General features: G+C 59.3%; 1 protein-coding gene across 3 annotated transcripts in view; it reads left to right on the top strand.

Moving 5' to 3' along the window:
- The window catches only part of AGAP3 (ArfGAP with GTPase domain, ankyrin repeat and PH domain 3), a 106,732-nt gene that overhangs the window by 22,429 nt on the left and 60,981 nt on the right, over positions 1-23,322 (top strand). For 2 of the 3 annotated variants that reach the window (XM_041402381.1, XM_041402383.1), the window contains exons 2-6: positions 15,244-15,302; positions 19,115-19,202; positions 19,384-19,469; positions 19,633-19,774; positions 21,070-21,204. In XM_041402381.1, the coding sequence (XP_041258315.1) occupies positions 15,244-15,302; positions 19,115-19,202; positions 19,384-19,469; positions 19,633-19,774; positions 21,070-21,204 (510 nt within the window). Of the gene's footprint in view, positions 1-6,842; positions 7,497-15,243; positions 15,303-19,114; positions 19,203-19,383; positions 19,470-19,632; positions 19,775-21,069; positions 21,205-23,322 lie in introns of those variants that run through there. The other variant, XM_041402382.1, reaches the window with a different exon arrangement.

Raw genomic sequence — 23,322 nt, forward strand, 5'->3', positions numbered from 1 at the left:
GAAGTTCCACATGGGTCTGGGGCCTGTCCACCATGAGGGAGCTGGAGAAGGTTGTTGGGGGCTGGAGCACTGCAGTCCTCCTGCTCCAGGTGGGATACAGGGGTATTACTAACACTGTTCTCACAACTGGCTCTTGTTGTTTGCTGCAAAACAATCTCTGCCTGTGTGTGCAGGTGCTGTTAGTCACCGTGCTCGCCTCAGAGGATGACGAGGTGGGAGCAGCAGTAACGCGGTGTTTGTTGGGGCGCCCGGCCCACGTGAGCATCCTGTGTTGTTGTCAGCCTCAGTTGCTTTTTTGCTTGTGTTTTGAAAATACTTCCTTTGCCTGCTCTGTTGTTCCTGAGCAGGTGCCTTTGGGAACTGGGCAGAAGGATGGGATCTTTCCGTGGCTTTGGTTGTTTTGCATGTTTCCCAGGGAGGGAGGAGCAGTCTTGGAGAGCTTTGGGAAGCACTGTTGGGAACATCCCTTTGGGATCCTGGGCTGCTCCCTTTTCTGTGGAGCTTGATGACCCTCCAGTCCTACCTTTTGCTAGGGTCGGCTCTTCCCAAAATTCCTGTGTTGTTGATGTCTGTGGTGCCACCTGTGCAGAGCCAAAGGGCGTGAGGGCAGGTGGTGTGTCTGGTCAGCACAGGCCTGGCTTGGAGGCCAGGCTCCATCTGCTGCTGGGCACAGAAACGTCCTGGGCACAGGAATGTCACCGCAGGGAAGGAGCTCCATGGTCTAGATGACAGCTCTGTGAGCATCCTTTGCAGGCTGCTGCAGGGTCTCTGCCTTTCTGTCAAGGCAGGAGGGATTTTCCAGCCTCCTCCATCTCCTGCCATGTTCTGCTCCTGACCTCCATGTGGATTTCCATGTCCTCTGAGTCCCATTGCTGCACTGTTCAGTTCATAGTTTCACCCTGTTGCTGTTTTTAATGCCATTTCTTTTCTCATTTGCTGCTTTTGGAATAAACTGGAGGATTTTCACTGTTTAAGGGACGATTATGGGAGAGATTTTAAAGCAAGGCTTGACGACCTGAGGAGGTCTTCTTTAGTCTTCTAACCAAAATTTCACCTGGCCTTTTGTCTTTGAAGTTCAAAATCCCAAGGAGATCTCACAATGTCTAGCCTGATCATGCTGATGCTGCTCATACCTGCATCACCAGTGGTGAGCTTGGGAATGGGGAACATCCTGGTGCCTGGAGACAGCCCTGTTCCATGGGAACACCTGTGTGCCTGGGGCCAGCCCGGTGCACGGCTGGCAGCACGGCGGGGCTGCTCGTGCCCTGCAGTGCAGGTACCAGACTGCCTGCAGATTTAGTCAGGATACTGGTATGGAAGTGCCCCGAGGCAGCTCAAGGAGCAGAAGTGATTGCTGCTGCCTTGATCTAGTATTACACCCTGTAGGTAACATCCCATTATCTTCTGGGGCTTCCTTGAGGCACCAGGGTCTGGACCAGCTTAGGAAGCATCATCCCTGCATCTGTTACCCCCACATCTGCCTTCCCTGCATCTGCCTTGCATCATTGTGGGTGCAGGATCTGCAGCATGGCCACCTCCACAGGGTCCATGGCAGGATGCCCTCTTGGAAAGCCTGGCAGCAACTTGGTGCTCAGCTGCTCTCCTGGGTGGACAGGAGCCCTGTTTGGGTGACATGGGCCTGACCTCACGTGTGTGGGAGGGAGGCGTTTGCTTCAGCGCTGCCTCCCGGGGCGGGGGGAGAAGGTGGCAATTTCCTCATCAGCAGCTCGAGGTTTGCTTTGCAGCAGGACCTGAGCTGGGGGATGTGCAGTGTGGGAGGAGGGAGGGAGCTGGTGCTGGAGTCGGGCTCTCCTGTGACTGTTACTTACTTCCCAGCTGGTGTTAACTCTCTGCTGGCTGGGCCTGTTCCTCCTCTCCATGGAAACTAGGGAACAACCCGCTTTGAGGCACCTCTCTGGGCAGGAGGCCTCGGAAAGTCAGTCAGCCTGTCAAGTGTCAAACCCAGGGCTCTGTGCTGCAGAGAGGGCACAGGGACGGGGCAGGGCACCAGGGTGCAGCTGGCAGCGAGGGTCTGTGGCAGAGCTCGGACCTGGAGCAGTGCCTCATCGCTCTGTCCTGAGACCCTGGGGATGTGCAGGGGCCGTGGGTGGGTGGGTGTTTGTCAGGGGCTGTCTCTGGGGCCCAGGGTGGTTCAGGTGACCAGAAGGGATTGTTGGGGTGCTCGGGGTGACCGGGAAAGGCTGCCACAGTGGAGCTGTGTGCTGTGCAGTGGTGCTGTGGTGGATGCTGAGCCTGCGGCAGGACTCAGCGTGAACGTGTCTCTCTGCGCTGGGTCAGGGGACGCCTCTGTCTCCTTCTCCCTCCTCCAGTTTGGGCCGAGGACGTCTCTGTCTCCATCCTGGCCCCGTGAGGCCAGCAGGCAGGGGCTGGCCCCCGCCACCGCCTCCGAGTGACGGTGCCGCTGACGCTGGCAGTGTGGGCTGTGACGTGGGGAGCGGGGGCTGCACCCCAGGCCGGGCCGCCGAGCCTGCGCCCCCAGACGCTCCGCTTGGAGAGCCTCATCAGTATTCCTGGTGCGTGGCCCAGCTGGCTGGAGCTGGTTTGCAGAGCCCGGTAGCTCCAGCACGGTCCTGACACAGCGCTCGGGGTCCTCCTGCAGCTGCGGGCGGGCTGGGCTGCCGTCCCTGGCACTGCACAGAGCCCTGCTGCTCCGCTGCTCCGGCTGGACAGCGTGTGCCCTGCAGCCTGGCACAGGTGCAGGTTGTCACCTGTCCTGACTGTGTCCCTGGCAGTGGTGCTTAGCCTGGTGCGCTGTCCGCAGTCCCACTGCCAGCACGGTCTGTGCAGGGCTGTCAGCCTCGGGCACTCGCGGCCCTGGTAGCACGCAGGGCCTGGAGCTGGCTGGGGTCTCTGCCCTCTGGGCGGGCACTGGGAACTGTTGGGTTCCATGCTAGGAGCCTCGTCCTTCCCTGGCCGCCGAGGCTGTGCTGGTGCCTCATCCATGCTGGATGTGTGGGGCTGCGGGGGGTCCCCAAACTCAGGCTCCTCTGCAGAGTGACATTTGAACCCAGAAGGGATGGTGAATGCAGGTGTCCCATCCTCCCAGCTGGGCATCTCCCTGGCAACAAAATCACCCTATCTGCAGATCTCTGGGGCAGCACTACTGTTTGTGTCTGGGGGAACACAGGGCTACCAGTGCCGGTGGGTCAGGGAGAGCAGTGACACCAGCGTCATGGGGAGCACAGTGGAACATTTGACCATGGTTTAGACTCCTTTTCCTTTTCAGGGCTCCACCCTGAGTGTCACACCAGGGCCAACCAGCACTGGAATGTTTCCTGGCTCTCAGACTCTTCCCATGCAGCTGTTGTTAAGCCTCTCATGGATTATATTAATTTCAGACAGATGTTCATGGCCATAACGTTTGTACCATGCATGTGACCCAAAAAAGGCCTGGTAAGGGACCAACTTGCTTCTGTCCCCAGGCACCTGCTCTGGGTCAGATTGCCAAAGCCCTATTACTTCCCAGCTCTGGGAGATGCTTCTGCAGCCCTGCATAGCCCTGGGGACTCTGGCCAAGCTGCTGCCCACCAGCAGCTCGTGAACAGGTGAGCTGTCACCTGTCATCTGCATTAGACATAGACACAGCTCCAGTCCAACCCAGTATGGTTATGTGTGAACTGCCAGAGAAGAGACACATTAAAGGCTGGTGGGGAGTTTCAGTGGTGGCTCTCCTCAAAGCCTGGTGTTTTCTGGTCTCGTTCTCAGAGCAGTTTCTCCATCGCAGGAGGGCTGAGGCAGCTGGAGCCCCTGTGTTGCTGAGACTGGTGGGGTTTGAACCTGCCCTGGGGTACAGATTCCCAACCTGTGCAGGTGCCCTGCAGCCCTCAACCCCAGGACTTGAATCTAAGGCTCCATTTTAGCCTATTTTAGACGTCTTTTGGAGTAACATCAAGGGGATCATGTCAATATACATATCAATGCAAACAGCATTTGGAAACCTTTGCCACCAAACAGCCTAATGAGGTAAGAACAGTGCTATGCTGTCACTGTGGTATAGACCATCCTGGGATGCAGCAGGACAGGTGTTGTACCTGTATTTCTTCTTAGGCCCCTGGACGTTCCAGCTGAGTGCTGTGCCCGGGTTCTGACTCTTGTGTTTAAGAAAGGTGCAGACAAACTCAGAGAATTGGGAATGCTTTAAAAGCACAAATAGCTTTAAAAATATGATCCCTGGTAGGGCAGGGAAGGGATGTTGTCAGCTAAGGGGAGCTCTCCGTGTTTTCCAGTAGGTTTAACCAGAATTTGGATGGGATCAAAGGAGGAGGAAGAGCTGGAGCAGGAAGGAGGTCACAGGCGGGAGGGGGCTTGAGGAGGTCATGGTGCTGGAGGGGTCTTGGAGAGGTCGTAGGGATGGGTCAGACAGACCCTGCAGAGGGATCCAGCATGTCCAGTCCTGCCTCAGCGGGCAGCACAAGGTGCATCATCTCTCCAGCAGACAGTTTGTGATTCAGCGACACCTCACAGCCAGAACCTGCCAGAATATTTTAAAAAGCTGAGACTCATGTGGAAGGGGAACCATCTGGTGCTGTTGCAGTATGTGCTAAACCCAGGGTTTGGAAAGAGATGGATATAGACGGTCCAGTCTCCCCACAGGAAGAACTTTCCATCCCTGGGAGCACAGAGCTGTGCCAGGCACGGTGGACAGGAGCTTGTGAGGGTCCTGACGTGGTTGCCTGTCCAGAGCCAGGTACCTGTGCCTGAGATACCCCTGAGAGGTCAGCTCTGACTGCCTGGTCCCCGCAGCCAGCCCTGCCTGGTGCTGAGGACTTTGGAAGGCATTCCCTTGTAATCGCTTCCTGCAGCATCCCTCCCTGTCGCTGCAGTGCGGCTGCTCCGGGAGACGGGCTGGCAGATGCCGTGCACGCGGGTCGGATCCCGTCTGGCGGTTCGCGTGTTCCTGTGACCTTGGCACAGATGGCAGAGCTGCGGCTCTGCGGGCTGGCAGGCGCCTTCTGCTCAGTCCCGGGCACAGGTGCCCGTTGCCTTGGCAGGGAGAGCAGTGGGATGTGCCCGCTGTCTGCCCACGGGGCACGGCCGTGGCGTGGGGAGAGGCGGCTCTGAGCTACAGCGGGTACCGGGGAGGGGAACTGCCGGCAGAGGGCTGCGGCTGACACCTGAGGGAGGAGCGGGACGTGAAGCCCCAGGAGAGGCTCTGGGTGGGATCTCTGCTCCTGCACGCTGTGATGGGATCTGTGCTATGACAGGGAGGGGAGGTGGATGGTGGGATCTGTGGGTTTGGGAGAGGAGGGAGAAGGGAGAAGGAAGGGGCTTGGCCGAGGCGCTGGCTGTGCGGTAGGGAGGCGAAGAGCTCTAGGTGTGGTTTGGCTGTGTCCAAGGCCTGGGTGCATCCAGAAAACTGGAGAAGTAAGGACAAGGCCTGCTGTGGAGGATGAGGGTTCAAAGAGAGGGCACAGGCTAAGAAGGTGGTGGGAGTTTGGAAGAGTCAAGACAAGACTCCTGTATAAGGAGGGGGAAAGGGAGGTGCTTGATGTTAAGGTGTTCCCTGGAGAGGCCTGGAGAAGCAGGAGAAGACCTGGGCTGGCTCAGCAGACAGGGCTTTCAGTAAGGTAAAAATAGTTTAAGGGGGAGTCAGGTATCTTTTTTTTCCTCCCCAGAGGGAGCACAGATCATACTTGTAATGTGAAGGAGGAAAGCCAGGGAGAGGGAAAAGGTGTGGAGGAAAAAGGAGGAGGAAGAGAAGCGGGGAGGAGGAGGAGCGCCCTGGGGTGATGGTGGAGACAGGGACTGCAAGCAGAATGGGGGGTGCTGGGGAAGGGGTGGAGGAGGTACCACAGTCAGGACTCCAGTGGCCCAGGAGGAGGGTCAGTGCTTAGTGATGGTGGCTTTGGTCAGAGAAAATGACCGCCCTGGAACGGGACAGGAGTGAAGCTCTGGCTGAGGTGCTCACACTTCACCTGGTGCCCTCTGCTTCAGGCTCGGGGGAGCTCTGGAAGTCAGTGCTCCTGGGGGTCTGTGCTCCAGGATGTGGGGGCCCCTGGGGTCTATACTGACGGTTTTCACGTGTCCCCGAGCACAGGGCGGCTGCTGGGGGTTCGCTGCCCCGTCACAGGTTTGGGAAAGGTGAGAAGGCAGAGGGTAGCTGGATCTGGTGCAGGGCCGGGGCCGGGGATCCTAGCAGGAGAGGGGCAGCTCCGGGCCGGGCTGAGCAACGTGCGGCGGGACTGCGGCCGGGGAGGGCAGCGCGGGGCGCGGGGCCGCCGCAGGGTGCGTGTTTGCCGGCAGCGGCATGCCGGTACCGCTCCCGGGGTCCCGGTGTCGCTGCCGGTGTCGCGGGCAGCAGCGGCCAGCGGGGACGCAGCGCCCCCTGGCGGACACGGCCGGCCCCGCGCCGCACCGGGGCCCCCGCTGCCGGCCCTGCCCCGCCGTCGGTACCTGGCAGGGGCCGGGCCGGTTCTGGTCCCGGTGAACGCTCCGGCGGGGCGCGGGCAGGTTCTGGTCCCGGCGCTCGGCGACGCTCCGACAGGGTCCGGGCCAGTTCTGGTCGCGGTGAGCGCCACGGCGGGGCCCGGCAGCTCCCTGGTGCGGGCTCCGCCGCGGGCGCTGAGCGCGGCCGAGCAGTAACAGGGACCGCCGCTGCTCTGCCCCGGGGCCGCAGCCCCGCGCCGCCCCGGGACGGCGCCGCCGCCGCCCGTCCCCCGGACTCGGTGCCGTCGGTGCCCGCTGGGCCGGGCCGGGCCGGGGCGCCCCGCGGCCGAGCCCCCGCCGCGCCGTCAGCGTCTGCGAGTCGCTGGACTTGCAGGGCGTCCCCGCCGTCCAGGCCGCGCTCGGCGCCGCGCAGCAGCAGCGCCGGCGGCCCAAGAGCTTCTGCGCGGCGGGGAACGGGCTGTCCGGGGCGCTGCTGCCGCCGCCGCCCCCCGCCCGCGCCCGCGGCGGCCTCCTGGACCTGCTCCGGCTGCGCTCGCCCCGCAGGCAGAGCCCCGAGGCGGAGGGCGACGGCCCCGACGAGGCGCAGCGCCCGCGCCCCAGCAGCATGACCTTCCTGCCCACCGCCCGGCCGCCGCACCCCTCCGAGAGCCCTGGCTTCCTCCGGGGGGGCTCCCTGTGGGGCAGCCGCCGCTGGAACCTCTTCGGGGGCAGCGGCTGGAGCGGCTCCAGCCCCAGGAAGAACTTCAGCTCCCTGCGGAAAAGCTTCAGTTTCCGCCTGCGCCGGGGCCACGAGCTGCGGCGCTCGGAGTCTGGGGGGCTCCTGCGCCCCACGCGCCTCCGCACCAAGAGCGAGGGTGATGCCAGCTCCCTGCACACCTGTCCCAGCAAGCGCGACCTGCTGTACCCGGAGCTGACCAGGGTCGGGGGCCGGCTGCACACCGACCCCGTGCAGACAGGGGGACTCTGGAAGCTCCTCACGAGCCGCTTCCGAAGGCGAGAGCGTGGCAGCACTGGCAGCGTGTGCCCCAAGGATCCCCATGGCAGTGTTGAGCCTGTCCTCGTGGGTGGGGGTCCTCTGCGGGCTCTGGGTGAGTAAGCACAGGAGCGGTGCTGGGCTGGCAAGGGTCCCCTGTGCAGGATGGGTGGCTGTGTCCTGTCCCAGCTGAGGTTCTGGGCTGTGCGCTGGCACCTGGTTCTGTCCCAGTGCTCTGCAGGGTTTTCACTGCGCTGCAGTGAGGTGAGCGCTCACAGGGTCATGTCATACTCCCTGGGCACTGTCGTTGTCAGTGCTGCTGGAGCAGTCGTGCTGTGGCTGCTTGGGAGAGTGTGCTCCAGCATCTGGTTCCCTTGCTGGCCACACACCTGGGAGTCATGCACGTTTGTCACATGTCCTCCCTGCCCTGGTGGTGTCCCAGCAAGGGCAGGGTGGGCTGAGCCGTCCTGCCCTTGCCCCACAGCATTGGTGGAATGGGGAGAGGAGTGCTGTTGGGCTCCCAGGCAAGTGGGACTGTTTGGGAGGTTGCCAGAGCACAGAGCAGGGGTTGGGGAGCCCAGAAATGTGCCTGTACCCCCCTCTTGTGAGCGGCTCCCTGGTGCCAGGCCTCGTCTGGGGGATGCTCAGCCCTGGCCACCCCTGCTGAGGTCCTGCACTGGGGCTGAGCGGAGACCACGTGCTCAGGAGCACAGGGACCCTCACCGGGTGTGGGGCAGCCTGCAGAGAGCAGGCACAGCATCACCAGTGATGGGACGGGGACAGGTCCCCACGGGGCTGGGCATTCAAGGGCAGCAGCTCTCGGCTGTTCGACTCTCTGATGCTGGTGTGGGGCCTCAGCTGGGGCTGTGCTGCTTGTGCCTGTGTGCCCTGTCCCCTCCTGGGCCCTGTGGAAGGAGCTGCAGGCGAGCCCTGTGGCCTGGCAGGGCCGGGAGGCGACAGCAGCATCCACAGCTTTTTAAGGCATGGAACGCATGGAGCTGGGGGCTGGGCCAAGCCCTGCGCCCGCTCCCGGGGGCCTCGCTGCGTTCCGCGGCTCTGCTCTGGATCTGGGTGCTGTGGAGGCAGTTCTCTGCTCGGCTTGTGTGCCAGAGGGATGTCTCAGGGCTGGCAGGCTCTCCAGGGAACCCACCTGCTCCCGAGGGACCTGGTTGCTGCTGAGGCAGGGGCTGTCCAGGGCAGCATCATGCCTGGATGTTCCCCAGGAGTGCTGGGCCACAGAGATCAGCACAGGAGCAGCTCTGCAGCTGCCCAGGGAGCTCAGGGGGCTCCATCCTCCAGCCCCCTGTGTCCCTCGGGCTCGCTGTGCTCCAGGGGAAGGTTCTGGAGGCTCCAGTGGATGCGAGGCTGCCCGTGTGCCACGAGGCCAAGGGCCGGGATGCCGCTGCGCTCCGGGGGTTCCGGTGCTGGCAGGGCAGCCCGGGCCGTGTGCCGCTGCCGGCTGGGTGGCGGGAGGTTCCCAGGAGAGGGGAGGCTGCGCTCATGGCTGGGGAATGTGGGTGTACGCGGGCAGGGAGGGCCGGGCCCTGCCCCTGCAGCGGGGGGCCTGTTCCTGCTTGCCGCTTCCAGTGGGAGCTGCGCCAGCAGCAGCCGGCCTGGCGGCCGCATTCCCAGAGAAGCAGCCGAGGTTGAGCGCTTGGTTGGCGTCCTTGCCTCTCACCTGGCTCCTCCATGAGACAGGTAGGAGCTCCCTTTGGATCCATCTTCGGGAGACCCTGCTGAGGTTTCTGTGCAGAGTGGTGTGGGCAGCTTGGGGTCCCTGCAGCGGTGACCAGCCAGCTCATGCAGGACCACTGCTTGTTACAGGGATTAATGTTTGCCACTGTGGCTTGTGCTGGAGGCACAGGCTCAGGGATTGACCTCTACTGTGGCTCCTGGCAGGAGCCCCTGGTGCTGCAGAGCTCACACAGGGTTCAGTCACACTGAGAACACCATTCATTAGCTGCCTGGTACCTGCACAGTCCCTGTACCCACCAGCCCTGTGTCCTCCTGGGGACAGGGCGTGTGAAAAGGCAGCGGTGAAGTCTGCACAGTGAAGTAGCTGCTGCTTGTCCTCTCTTGTGCCCCATCTCCCCGTTGTCTCTCTGCTCAGAACGTTGGTCCGTGGCTTCCTCTGCTGTGGGTCTCTGAGCCAGGCCGGGGGTGCTCAGCCTTAGTGCTGCTGCCACGGGGCTGCTCAGGAGGTCTCTGCCCCATTCCTGTTCCAGTCTTGCAGGCCCGTGGTGTTCCAAACACCTGCTTGATGTCCCACAAACTTTGATGCTCTTTGTGGGCGCTGCCCACCTTGCCCTGGGAGAGCTGCTGGTGCAGCCCCAACTTGCCCTCCTGGGGGGTGCAGCTGCAGCTGCGGTTATCAGCACTTGGAAAAGCTGGATGTAGGAGTCCCGGCAGAGAGCCAAGCCAGCGCTCTCTCTGTTTCCAGAACCTAGAGTGGTTTGTTTATGGCACGCTGTGATACCCACCCTGCACCACGATCTGCATCCAGATAGACCCACAAAAGCCAGGGGCTCGCTCCAAGTGCTGCTCCCAGCCCTGGGGGGGTTCGGCTGGGATTGAGCACACAGAGAGGTGATGGGGGATTTCAGGGCTTGCTACCCAAAAAAGACATAAAGAGCTGATCCTTGTGTGATGGGCAATGGAGGGCAACAGCCCTTGGGACTAGAGAGCAAAGTCAACACAGAGTCTGGCCAGCTTGGACTGACCCAGGTGATCGTGGTCAGTGGTTCAGAACATTTCTAGGTATCCAGGTGTTGGCTGGTGCCATTCCAGAGAGGCTCTCTAATAGGTATGGTCTTGGGAAGACTGGACTGTTTTGGAATTGGAGTTGTCCCTGTGCATGAAGGAATGTGTGATGGGTACAGCATCTCTGATGGCTCAGGAAGCATTCCTCATCTGAGGGAATAGCATGGAGCTGTGTCGGGGAGGTTTAGGTTGGATATCAGGAAAGAGTTCTTCCCCCAGAGGATGACTGGGCACTGAACAGGCTCCCTAGGGAATGGTCATGGCCCCAAGGCTGCATTTGGACAGTGCTCTCAAGCACAGGGTGAGATTGTTGGGGTGTCTGTGCAGGGCCAGAGATGAGACTTAATGATCCTTGTGGGTCTCTTCCAGCTCAGGATAGTCCGTGATTCTGTGATCACAGCTGTGTCCCCTCTCCCAGAGAGATGCCTTTAAGGTACCTCCCTTTACTCTCGTGTGTGGAGCACTGATGTGCAGGGCATGCGAGGGAAAGCTGAGAGAAGACGGGCTGTTTTCTCATGGATTGGGTGAAGTTTGCATAGTGAGTTGGGTAGGTCATGATAAATATCACCTCGTGTTGGTACTTGCCTTGGTTGAGCTGGGAGTGTTGGTGAGAGGCAGAGATGTCATGGTGGGGTTAGAGATGCCTTGGATGCTGAGGCCAGACTGGTGTCTGCACTTTGGAAAAGCTTGAGAGTTCTGGAGGTGTCAGGGAGGCAGCTGTTGGGACAATACTCTGGAGGACTCAGTTCTCAGGACAAGGTCAGAGGGTGTGCAGTGGGTGCAGAGGTGTCTGACTGCAGTCACGGGCAGCCTTAGGGAGAGGGAACCCTGTGCCTTCAGTGTTCACCTGCCAGCGCTCGTGGAGCTGCACAGCTGGAGCTGAGGTCAGGCACACTGGGAACAGGTTTTTGCTGCTGAGGTAGGTCCCCACAGAGTGCTGTGATGGGAGGTTGAGTTAACTGTCACTCTCTGCTGGGTTTTCCCTTCCAGCAGACCCTGCCCCACCATCACAGCAGGGTTTGGACTGGGTCTTTGGCAGTGTTTGGATGGGTGCTGGAGAGCAGCAGGTGCCGAGAGGTTGCTGGATCTTCCAGAGCCTGCATTGACCTCAGAGCACAGTGACACCGGCTGCTGCCAGCCGTGCATGCTGACGAAGCAAGGGTGGCAGTTCCTAAGTGTGCCCTTTCCCAGAGAGGCACAGCATCGTCTCCTTTTGTTGCTGCAGAGCGTTTAAAGCTCTGCTGAGAGAGTCCTTGCCAAGGTCCTGTCCTGCCATGGGTACCCGTGGCTGGAACGCTGGCTGTGCCTGTGCTGGTCCTTGACCTGGAGAAATCCCCCTCCTGCCCGGGTAGAGGCTTTATCAGCCTGGCCTGGGAGGGGTGGCTGTGCCCAGGAAGGGTGGCTGTGCCCAGGCACGCTGCCTCTGCCTCCCTTTGATCTGTGTGTGGTCAGGTGGGTCCGTTTGTGTGGCCGCAGTGGTGGCCACAAGTGGCCTCGGTTTGTGCAGCCTCTGCTGTGTTTGCACAGCCTCTGACCTGGTTTCAAGGCTGGGTTTAGTGTCCAGGGTTGCGGTGTCCAAGGGAGTTCCACCATGGCTTGGATAATGGGTTGGTTAATTATTAGTTGCTGTGTGGGGAGACAGATGTGTCTGCACTGGCGCTTCTGGAGCACTGGGTAGATGAACCTGCCGTGCATCATCCCGTGGAGCCAGCAGCTGGGCTGAGGAGTTGAGTTTGGCCAGCCAGCCCCTTTTCCTGCCAGCCTCCCTGTGGCATGTGGGTGCTGGGAGCTGTGGGTGTGTGGCTGAACCCCCTCCAAGCTCGTCAGGGCACAGGGAGCCACGGTGTCCGAGCTCTGTGATGGAGGGTGCTGATCCTGCCCTCGGTGCACACCACTGCTGTCCCACACCTGGGGTCTGGTCTGTAGGTCCTGAAGGTGTCCAGGATGACCAGCTGACCAAGGGACATCAGATACGGAGTGCCTCCTTTACATCTCTGTCTGCTCTTCTGCATGGCAGGGGCTCTGCTCACTCCACCTTCCAAATTTCCACTTTTTGCAGTAGAGCTGCCTGTGCCAGGAAACCTCCATCAACAGAAGCTTCTGGGGAGTAACAGAATTGTCCTGAATTTCCTTTTCCCAGGCCAGTCTGGACTGATCTCCTCTTGTATGGTTATGTGGAGCCAAGGATGCTGTTGGGCTGTGCTGAAGCTCTTGATATGACAGTAGTTCCCTGAGCCCACTGCTTTGGTTTTGGAGGTCAGGTGCACCTGGGGGAGGTGTTGACCTACAGCACGGACAGCCTGGTCCCCTCTGTGTGATTTAATAACAAAGACAAGACGCAGAAGAGTGACCAGGTGTATTTTCATCTGTAATTGCAGGTGATGCAGCCAGTCCAGCAGCGAGGCTGTGCAGTAACTGGTGGCTCCCCGATGGTACACGAGCCCCAGTGCTCAGAGGTGATCAGTCCCGGGAGGTGTCTCCTGCTGGAGGCAGTCCCTGCTGAATGAGCTGGCACAGGGGCTCACCTGCCTGCCAGGATTTGGGTGGTGCCTCAGCCCCGCTCAGGCTGCTGGGGGCTCACTGTGTGTCTGTTCCCACATGGTCTCAGCTTCACCCAGGACACCATGGGGGTCTCGTGCCCGTTCTGGTAGAGAGCGGTGCCCGAGGGCTGGGCACCCCTGGGCTGTCAGTGCCACACGTGCCCGGGGTCACTAGGGGCAGTGGGTGGCCTGGGCTGGCCTTCAGGCCTGGCAGCTGCTGGAGCAGGCAGACAGGCATGCCTGGTGATCAGCTAGGTGGGCTAACAGAGTGAGGGTGGGGCTGACTACTGTCCTCTTGGCCTTGTGTTGTTGGGCTTTTTGTGTTAAGGTTTACTCAGGGGCCTTCTCAGCAAGAGAAAAATCAGTGTTGCAAACTCTTGAACCTGGGTTAAAAACCAAGCAAGGATCTGTTGGGATGGTTGATGCAGAGGCAGCTGGCAGTTGCTGGGCAGCTTGTCTTTATCTTCCTTGAGCAGATCCAGAGAGAGCCCAGCCAGCTCCCTCCGGGGCTCTCCCTGCCTCTCCTCCTTCCAAGGCCAGAAACTGAGTGTGTGTGCCTTGTGCTCCAGTCAGAACCTGCCAAAAACCTGCTGTGTGTAGTGAAGCAGCACGAGTGTGTGCTGCCTGCTCCCTTCAGGGAATGCTGGGGACAGAGAAGGCCTGGATGGTGCTTTGTCTGTCACATTACCTGCCAAAGAGGCTGAGCTGGGCAGAAGTCCCAAGTGGAGGTGACAGCTTTTTTTAGACCCAGTGATGCAGTTGGAAATACAGGTGTGCTGTTACCTTTTGGAAAGGGCTCAAAAATGTATCATTTTCCTCCTGATTGATGAATTGTTCTAATAAAAACATTACCTCTGCCTAAAAAAGGAAAGGGCAGGTGAAAGACACCGCAGAGAAATGATTCCTCGGGAAGGCTATAAATAACCTGGTGTTCCTGCAGCAGACTTGGGGAGTATTTGTCTGTAACTCCTGGAAAAGGAGTGTTCCTAAGTCAGCCATAGAAGGTAAAACTCCAGGTAGGAGCACCATGTTCACACCTTTCTTGGTCATGATGGATGGATGTTGTGGGTGCTGTGGCTGCACAAAACAGGGACAAGGGCACGGTGCCAGGTCGTGCTCTCTGAGCAGCTTAGCCAGCCCTCTGGCAGTGGGAGCAGGAGTGGGCTCTTCCCCATGGCTGTGGGCTGCCCAGCGAGGTGAGGGAGGTGAGATGAAGCTTTAGCCTGGAGGTGGAGGAAGAGCTGGTGCTGTTGTGTGTCCAAGCTTTCCTGGGGAAGTACGAGGGCTGGAACAAGAGCTGGGGTGAGGGTAGGCACTGGTGGGCTCTGGCAGGGCTGTGGGACCCAGTGCTGCCCCCAACACAAGATAGATGCTGCTGGGGCTGGAGCCAGGCTGGGAGAGCTGGGGCTGCTCACCTGGAGAGGAGAAGGATCCAGGCAGAGCTCAGAGCCCTGCCAGGGCCTGAAGGGGCTCCAGGAGAGCTGGAGAGGGACTGGGGACAAGGCATGGAGGGACAGGACACAGGGAATGGCTCCCACTGCCAGAGGGCAGGGATGGATGGGAGATTGGGAATTAGGAATTGTTCCCTGGGAGGGTGGTTTGGGTACTACTGGAGCAGGCACTAGGAGTTGTGGGGTTGGGGCTGCTGGGGCAGACCTGGAGCCACCCTCCCTGTGACCTCGGGTGACACTGGAGCAGTGGCCGTGCCCAGGTGTTTGATTGCTGCCTGCTTTTGGGTCTGGTGGATTTGCTGCTTCCCTTCTGAGTCACCTGAGATTCCCATTCCTGCAATAGTCTGTGGCCACAGATTTGGCAGGTTTATTAGAGGTTCCTGAAGGTGCAGAGCTCCCACAGATTTCTGGTCTCCAAAAATCCCTTCTGTTTGTATGTGATAAACATGCAGGAGGTGCTGCTCCTGTGGGTCCTGCCCTGGAGCTGGTGTTGGGTGGAAGGTCTGGCCTCACCAAGGCGAGTGAAGGACTGAGGTTTGTCAGGAGGGGCTGCTGGCTGCCTTTGGCACTGAAGGTGTCCTCCAGGCTCCTGCTCCTCCTCCAGATGCTCTGTGGCAGGGTGGGCGTGTTTCCTCAAGCCTCTGTAAGCCTCTTGCAGCATGCTGCCAGTTCCACCATGTGCAATGACTCGCTGTGTTTGTGTTGTGTGGAGGGTGGCTGACACCCTGGGCAGCTCCAGCGCCTGCGGCGTGCCGAGGGCAGGTGGCACGTGCCCTCAGCTCTGGGGCTTGTGCAGCTCTGCTCCCCAAAAGGGAGTCTGCTCCCTAGTGTTTCCCCTGTGCTCTGTGCCTCGGGGCAGGGCATGCTGAAGGGGGTTTTGTGCTCCTGCAGGGCTGAAGGGGGGCTCCAGCCATGCTGCTGCTGCCCTTGGCTTGGACACTCCTCCCCGTCTGGGGCTCCGGCTGCGGGCTGGGTCCTCGTGCAGCTCTGTGTCTCTGGAGTAGAAGGATGAGAGGAGCCATATATCTGCCTGGAGGGAGCAGGGAGGGTGTAGCAGGATCTGTGCTGGGATCTTGAGGGTAACCTGATGATTTCTTCCCTCTGTCTGCAGATTCGTTTGTGAACAGCCAGGAATGGACCCTGAGTCGCTCGGTGCCTGAGCTGAAGGTGGTGAGTACTTGTGGCTTGTGCCTGGGATACCCCTGCTTCCCCAAATCCTGAAGAAAACTCTGCATTTTCGTGTGGCCAGGTGGGCACACACAGAGGCTTCAGCCTGAAGGAGAGGGGAGCTGGCTGCTGCCATTCCAGGGAAGGACTGATGTTTCTCAGCTGAAGCTGCGGGTGCTTCAGTGATCAATTCCTCCCTCTGCCCCTTCCTGTGATCTGTGCCAGCCCCCAGCTCTCCTTACAGGCTCCTGGCATGTGCCCTTCCGTTCCTTCTCCCTTCTGCTTTTGCAAGATAACTTTTTTCAGTATCAGTCCAAGAAACAAAAGAACAACATTCTTCTTGCAAAACATTCCAGCACCGTCCTGCCACAGTGCCTCTTACCTGCAGTTAAGTGAGAATCAAACCAAACTTTGAATATTCATTGGTTAGTTTACCTGTGAAATGCATTTTAAAATCATTCTCACAGCTGTTTGGGTGTCACTGCCTGATGTTGGGGTTCTGCAAGGCTGCAAAGCCATGCTGCCAGCTAAACCATCCTAAAGCTTTTAATTCCTCCTCAAGTGGCACAGCCCTTTCCCCAGGTTTTGCATGACCTCTGGGGATCTCTGTTGCTCCAGGATTTAATCCGGCCAAAGCAGCTCTTCTAAAAGCCCAGAGGCCTTTTGGAGTCCTAGTTTAGAGTGACAGAATCATTTGGGTTGAAAAGCTTCTGGAGATCTTTGAGTCCAGCTGCTTCCCCAGCACTGCCAAGGCCATCACTGGCTGTGTCCCCAGGTCCAACATCCACACAGGTTTTAAATTCCACCACTGCCTGACCCCAGCAAGAAATGTTGCCAAGCTTCACTTCCTTCCCATTTTCAAGCAACTCTGTGTCCTCTGTCTCTCCCGCAGGAGTTGAGGGTCTCACTGCTCTCCCTGATTATGTTCCCAGGCATTCAAGATACTTTTTCCAAGGTCTTTGAATAATCTGATGTACTTAAGATACATTCAGCAGTTTTCCCTCCCTCAGTTTCCCCCCAAAAGCTCCCTCCCAGTGCTGGAGGCCAGGAGGAAGCTGTGGCTGAGCAGTTCTTGCAGAGGGGCACTGATGGTGCCTCCTGTCAGGGCTTGTCCCCTGCATCTGCCACATGGCAGTGCCAGCACAGTGCCGACTGTTTTCCCACATTCTCCCAAAAACCATGGAACAGAGGCTCCCACAGTGCTTACCGACCTTGTTTGGCTCCGGTTTGCTGCCTCTCAGGGGCTGTGTTCCTCAGGGCTCTCAGTTCTGTGGCTGGTTTGAAGCTCCAGGTGAGCTGAAGAGCACAGCAGAGCAGCAAGATTTTGGTGAGATGTGGGCCAGGCTTTGTACTATGTGCAGACAAAGTGTAAGTGCAGCCTCTGTCCAAGTTTTAGAGCTAAATGCCACGGAGTGTTTATCTTTGGCGTGGTATGGCACCCTTGCTGCTGCGTGGCCTCGGGAGCCGCTCCGTTGGCACAGGAGCCATGGCCAGCCTGGCACTGAAGCCTGAGCTGCCTGCCTGCAGCTGGGCTCTCCAGGGTTCCTTCTGTGAGACCTTCTGTAGTACTCCCAGCTAGAGTGCTGTGTCTGTGTCAGGGGCCCCCAGCAAAACAGACATGGCCCTGGAGTGGGTCCAGAGAGGCCATGGAGATGCTCTGAGGGCTGGAATTCCTCTGGAGCCAGGCTGGGAGAGCTGGGGCTGTTCAGCCTGGAGACATTAGAGCCCCTTCTAGTGCTTGAAGGAGCTCCAGGAAAGCGGGAGAGGGACTAGGGATAAGAACCTGGAGTGACAGGACAAAGGGGAGTAGCTTTCCATGGACAGAGGGCAGGGTTAGATGCAGTATTAGATTAGATGGAATGCAATCTTCCCTGTGAGAGTGGTGAGGCCCTGGCACTGGCTGCCCAGAGAAGCTGCCCCATGATCCCTGGAAGTATCCAAGGCCAGGCTGGATGGGGCTTGGAGCGACCTGGGGTGGTGGAAGGTGTCCCTGTCCACGGCAGGGAGCGGCACTGGATGATTCTGAAGGTCCCTTCCAGCCCAAGGCGTGGTGGGATTCCGCGGTTCTGTGGTTACCCTGGGCAGAGCGCGGTGCCAGGGAGGGCTCGGGCAGAGGCCGGGCTGTTCCCTTGTCCCTGGCAGGGGCATGGTGTTGGTGCAGCTCTGCCCAGCGAGGCTCTGGAGATGCAGGTGCACAGCGGGCAGGGCTGCGGCCCAGCTGTGCTCTCTGCCTTGTCACCTGTGTGAACGCGCTGTCGGGGGCTGTCACTGCCCTGAGGGGTGGCACATGGGGCAGTGCTGAGAGCAGCCCCTGGGAGCCACTGATCACCGCTCCCTGCTGCTGCCCCTGGGCACCAGGAGCTGGCAGATGGGCTCATGTCCTGGGCTCTGCCAGCACGGTCTGTGCCACACAGGCCAAGGGCTGGTGCCTCTCTGCTTCTCACAGGGAGCATGTGCCTGGCCCAGGGCAGCGGGAGCATTGAGTGCCTGCCCGAGAGCTGGAGAACCTGCCTGGTGGTGACTCACCTGCCAAGCTCATCCCTGTGCCTGGAAAAGTTTGGCTGTAAACTTCCATGGTGGCAGAGGCAGCTTTAGTGTTTGTAGCCACTCCTTACCTCACGTCTTCTGGCACTGGTGTGGCCATGTGAGTGCAGCTGTACAGAATGACAGAACCATGAAGGCTGGAAAAGCCCTCTAAGGTCATCAAGTCCAGCCATCAACCACCACCACCACCACCGTGTTCACCACTAAGCTATACCCTCAAGTGCCACTTCTACATTTTTTAACGCTTCTGGGGATAGTAACTTGGTTCACCTTTGGCTGAAGGTGACCCCTTCCCTTTTGTGGAAAAGGGATACCTGATATCCAGCCTAAACCTTCTCTGATGCAATTTGAGGATGTTACCTCTTGTCCTGTCGTTAGTCACTTGAGAGCAGAGCCCAATCCCTACCTGGCTGCACCCTCCTGTCAGGGAGTTGTGGAACGAGAAGGTTCCCCCTGAACCTCCTTTTCTCCAGGCTGAGCCCCTCCCTCAGCCATTTCTCCTTAGACTCGTGCTCCAGATCCTCCAGTACAGACCTGGTCCCACAGTTAATCAGCATTAAATGGTCAGGAAGACACCGACAATGCGCCGAGCTGGGCTCGCTGACCCATCCTGGGTCACCACCTGCATTTCATAGCCAGTCTGAGGGTGCTGCAGTCAGGTGTGCTTCCACCCAGTTCCATTGTGTGCTCGGTAGGTTTCTCCCGTGCTGGCTGAACCTTGGTGCTGGGTGTTCCCGCGTGGGCGGCACCGTCGGCTCTGCGGGGAGATGCACGCAGTGCTGCCGTGGTGCTGCTGCCTCAGGCTGGGCCTGCACCCAGCACGGAGCTGCTCTCTGCTCCCCTTCTACTGGCAGCTGCTGTCCAGAGCTGCAGCACCCCAAAACTGGGCATGTGTGGGCTGGGAGAAGAGGTTGTTCTCCTTCTGGATTGACTTGGGGTGGCAAGTGTTCCCTGAGGAGCAGAAGGGCTGTGGGAAGAGCTGATGTGGCTCTGACAGGGCTGTGCCTATTCAGGTGAGGACAGGAGTACTCAGTGCCCTCTGTCCAGGTGGCTGTGCCCCAGTCTCAGCTGCTCTCTGCCCGACTGAGCCCAGTTCATCCCCTGGCCTCCCACCGAATCCTGGGCTGGGTGACACCATCCCTGTGTCCTCTCAGGGACACCTCTGCCTCTCCTCAGAGTGTGCCGCAGCACTGGTGCTGTCACCTCACGGGGGTGGCCTCGTGTACAGGGACACGTGCTGGGCGCACGGGTGACACGTGCATCTGTTCCAGGGCATCGTGGGGAACCTGTCCAGTGGCAAGTCGGCCCTGGTGCACCGCTACCTGACCGGCACCTACGTGCAGGAGGAGTCTCCAGAGGGTAAGGTCTGCTTCCCTGCGTGCCTGGGGATGGGCTGGGGTCACTCCTCTCTGTGGTGCAGAAGGTGACCCCAGTCCCTGCACCTCCTCCACTGCCATGGGGCTCTGCAGCTCCCCTGGCCCTTGTATGGGGTGTCCCCTGCTTGCACCCCGCTTACTGACCGGCAGCTTTGCTCCCCAAGGTGGCCGGTTTAAGAAGGAGATCGTGGTGGATGGGCAGAGCTACTTGCTGCTGATTCGAGATGAAGGGGGCCCCCCTGAACTCCAGGTAGGAGACCTGTCCTCCCTGTGGTCCTTCCCACCCATCCTGCTGGAGGGGCTGGGGGGGAAGTGGTGCTGGCTGAGCCCGGAGTGCGGCTGCCCTTGCTGGCTGCCCTGGGCCCGGGTGTCCAGCTGCTGGTCCGTGCTGTAATCCTGCCACGTCTCTTCAGTTTGCTGCCTGGGTCGATGCAGTGGTGTTTGTCTTCAGCCTGGAGGATGAGATCAGCTTCCAGACCGTCTACAACTACTACCTGCGGCTCTGCAGCTACCGGAACACGGCGGAGGTGCCGATGGTGCTGGTGGGCACGCAGGGTGAGGACGGCGCCGGGCTCCCCCAGCCCAGCCCGGGCGGAGGGTGGTGCCCCGTCCCCGGGGCACTGGGGGCATCCCGCTCTCTGAGCCTTGCTTGGGGCTGAGGACGATGCTGGGGGCCTGGCACAGAGCCCTGACGAGGGAGTTCCTGCTCACACCACCTCAGCTTCCCCACAGAGAGCTGCCTCATTCCATGGAGCCGCTTTCCTCTTGGAAATGGCATGTTACCCTGTTGCTGCCTCCCCCAGCTCTGCCAGCACAGGCAGGAGGGAGCCTGGGGTGAAGAGTTATCTGTGTGACAGTAGAGAGCAGGAGCGGGACATGGATGTAGGGAAAAACTGAACTGGCAGGACAGTTCTGAGCACTGTGTGACCTGTTCCTGGCCAGGAAGAAGCTCTGAGGCCAGGAAAACAGGCAGGAGCAGTGGGAGGGAGTCACAGGGGGTCTGCTCCAGACCCTCACATTGAAAGGAGAGCAAAGTTGTTAAATTTTAGATATTTAGAGATCGTGGAATGGATTTTAATACTGAATGATCTTGGCTCAGGAATGGGGCAGCAGCGTGCACTGTGGGGCACAGGAGTGGGACAGGTAGCAGGGTAGTGGCCATTGTTGTTCCAGACACAGAACCAGGTGTTCCAGACACAGAACCAGACACAGAACTAGCCTTGGTACAGGCACACAACCATCTGGAGGGCTGGAGGAGGGCTTCCTCACAGTGCAGGTCCCAGGTCTCCTACCCTACCTGAGAAGGTTTGTTCACAGCCATCACTTGTCCCTGGCTTGTCTTTAAGGAGTTGGATTCCTCTTTGGAAGGAAATTTTCCAAATCAGGCAAGCACTTGGTGGCTATCTGGGATATAAATTGAGCCTGTATTTTAGAGCTGTCCAGGAATTCCTTGGCTGTGGAGACATTCCAGCAGAGTTGACTTTCTTGTTAAACCAGGAGGATTTCTCCTTTGGATTCTTTAACATGTAGGGCTTGGCCATGAGCCCTAAAATGTTGGAGACTGACAAATCAAATTCATTTGGCATCTGGGGCTGCCTGGCCTTGGTCCCCACACCTCCCAGAGGTGTTCTGCCTCTGTCTTGCTGAAATGTGGGTGCCTGGGTGGTTTGGGAAATTGAGTCAGGTTCATTTACAGAGATTCATCCATTTTTCTACAAACGTGGGACTTTGTGATCACGGGCATTTATGGGACAGTGCTGTGGAGGTGGTTCCTCTGTGTGACGAGAGGGAGGGAGGCCAGAAGTGGCGTGGGTCCTTGCCTTTCAGCCTGCTGTCCCTGTGGTTTGCAGATGCCATCAGTGCCACCAACCCCCGCGTCATCGACGACTCCCGGGCACGGAAGCTCTCCAATGATCTGAAGCGCTGCACTTACTACGAGACCTGCGCTACCTACGGCCTGAACGTGGAGAGGGTCTTCCAGGACGGTAACTGCAGCCACCTCAGGGGTCCAGGCAGCCCAGGGCAGCGCCGGGCCCTCACAGAGGAGTTAGTGCTGCCCTTGGAGTAGGAAAGCAGCACCTGAACAGCTGGGTGGGACAGCTGTTCCTCCTGGGAACAGCATGAGAGAGCATTCCTGCTTGGGCTTGGAGAGGGGTCTGCAGCAGTGATGCTGAGGGGCACAGGGACCCTGCACCATCTCCTGGGGGTTTGCAGTCTGCTTAAATTAACTGTGACCTTATCCTGAAGGAGACTGTGTGTTCCCTCTAGTGACAGGACAAGGGGGAATGGCCTGAAGCTGATGGGATGAGGTGTTTCTGGAGTGGGTAAGCAGTTCTTCCTAGTGAGCACTGGTGGGTCGTGATGCAGCTGGTTTGGCATCTGGTGGATCGTGGTGCAGCTGGCGTGGGATCTTGTGGAGTGCTTTCAGTCACAGACTCTGTGAGGACCTGTCCCACATGGCAATCCAGTTTCCATCAGACTGGTCTTTATATGACTTCTTCCACACAAGTTGCCACCCGGATCCCAGCAGACCTGCCCTGGGCAGGCTGGGAAGGATGTCCACTTCCCACAGCAGGAGCACTGCTTTCAGAGCCGAGGTTGCCTGCTTGCCTGTGCTGGGTGGAGTGTGTGCTGCACCTCTGTTTCTAGAGAGCCCTTCCCTGCCAGCGTCCCGGGTCACAGCCAGTGGCCACTGACCTTTTTGGGGAGCAGGTGTGTGCTGGCACGAGAGCTTGAGGGAGTGACCACCCTTGGTGTTCACAGACGGCTCTTCCCACACATGCACGTGGTGCTGCAGGGTGTGGGGGATGCTCCAGGACGGAAAACCTGGTGTCTCCATCTTCACCAACTGCACAGGGATTCTCCAAGACCTGGGTGGCCCTGTCTGTTGTGCCACCACAGCTCAGGCAGCAGCAGCAGAGACCCTGTTCCTCAGAGCAGGTTTTGGTGTCTGGTCTGTGGCCTGGAGCTGTGTGTGGTTGGGCTGTGCTGTGTCTGGTCTGAGCACGTTGCAGTGTGTGCCTGACACACACTGGTGCTGGGGATTTTGTGGCTGAGGCTGTGTCTGGGCACTCAGGCTGCCGAAGGTCACCGTGAGGAGGACACGTGGCAGGAGAATGGGGTCGCTTCCTCCTTGCTGGTTCCTCATGTCCTGGAAGGATTCCCCCTGGAGGTGCTGCTGGCTTTGTAGGAATTGTGCTCCTCCATCCTCCCCAAGTGCACAGATGTGACAGTGGCTCCTGCAGTGAGAGGGTGGGATCTTGGTGCTGCCAGGTGTGGCACAAGCAGGGACAGTGCCCTAGGCTGTGCTGTGTCCCACAGTGTCGGGTCAGCTTCAGGACTCCCTGAGGTAGTCCTGCCCAAGGGTGCTTGGCAGAGCCCTGCTGGCTGGGGGCTGGTATGAAATGTGCCTTCTGCCCTCTAGGCTCCAAAGAGGTCTGGTTAAAGAACTTTATTCTCAGGGTCGCCCTCACAATTCCTGTTTGTGGAAATCTGGGGGGTTCACATTCAGCAGATGCCAGGACAGATTGCAAGGAGCCATCAGTGTGGGGGGCCTCAGTTCTTGGGCTTCATTTTAAGGGTGTTTCTGTACCAAGGAAAGGTCAGGGAGCTCCTAGCCATGGTCACCTTGGCGGTGTTCCTGAGGAGGAGGAGGACTGAGCCAGCCCAGTCCTGCAGGGCACAGCAGGGACAGCAGCTGTGCTGGGGGTGGCTCCTTGAGCTTCAGCTCTGCTGCAGATTCCAAGTGCATGGTCCTGCCTTTCCTCTGCCCTGAGCACTGGAGAGGGCAGGAGAGGGCAGCCAGCAGCTCCATGGCCCAGGACCTGTGTCTGGGGTGCTGGTGGCATTGCTGCTCTCCATTGTCCCCCTCAAACACGGGGCTGCAGGCCCAGGCTCCAGCATGAGCTCCCAGGGAGGCTCTGGATCCCCTGCCCGGGGGACAGCTCCTGTGCCAGTGCTGGCTGAGCACACTGTGAGCTCCAGCCCCCAGGGGCCAGGAAATATCCATAAAAAAGCCCTCAGCCACTGCTGTTACGGGCAGGGAGCCTGGCAGAGGCTCTGCCCATCAGTTATCCCTTACCACTACTGCTAGTGAGAAATTA

The sequence above is a fragment of the Onychostruthus taczanowskii genome, unplaced genomic scaffold (genome assembly GCF_017590055.1).
Source record: "Onychostruthus taczanowskii isolate IOZ18803 unplaced genomic scaffold, ASM1759005v1 scaffold198, whole genome shotgun sequence".
Classification (NCBI taxonomy): Eukaryota; Metazoa; Chordata; class Aves; order Passeriformes; family Passeridae; genus Onychostruthus; species Onychostruthus taczanowskii.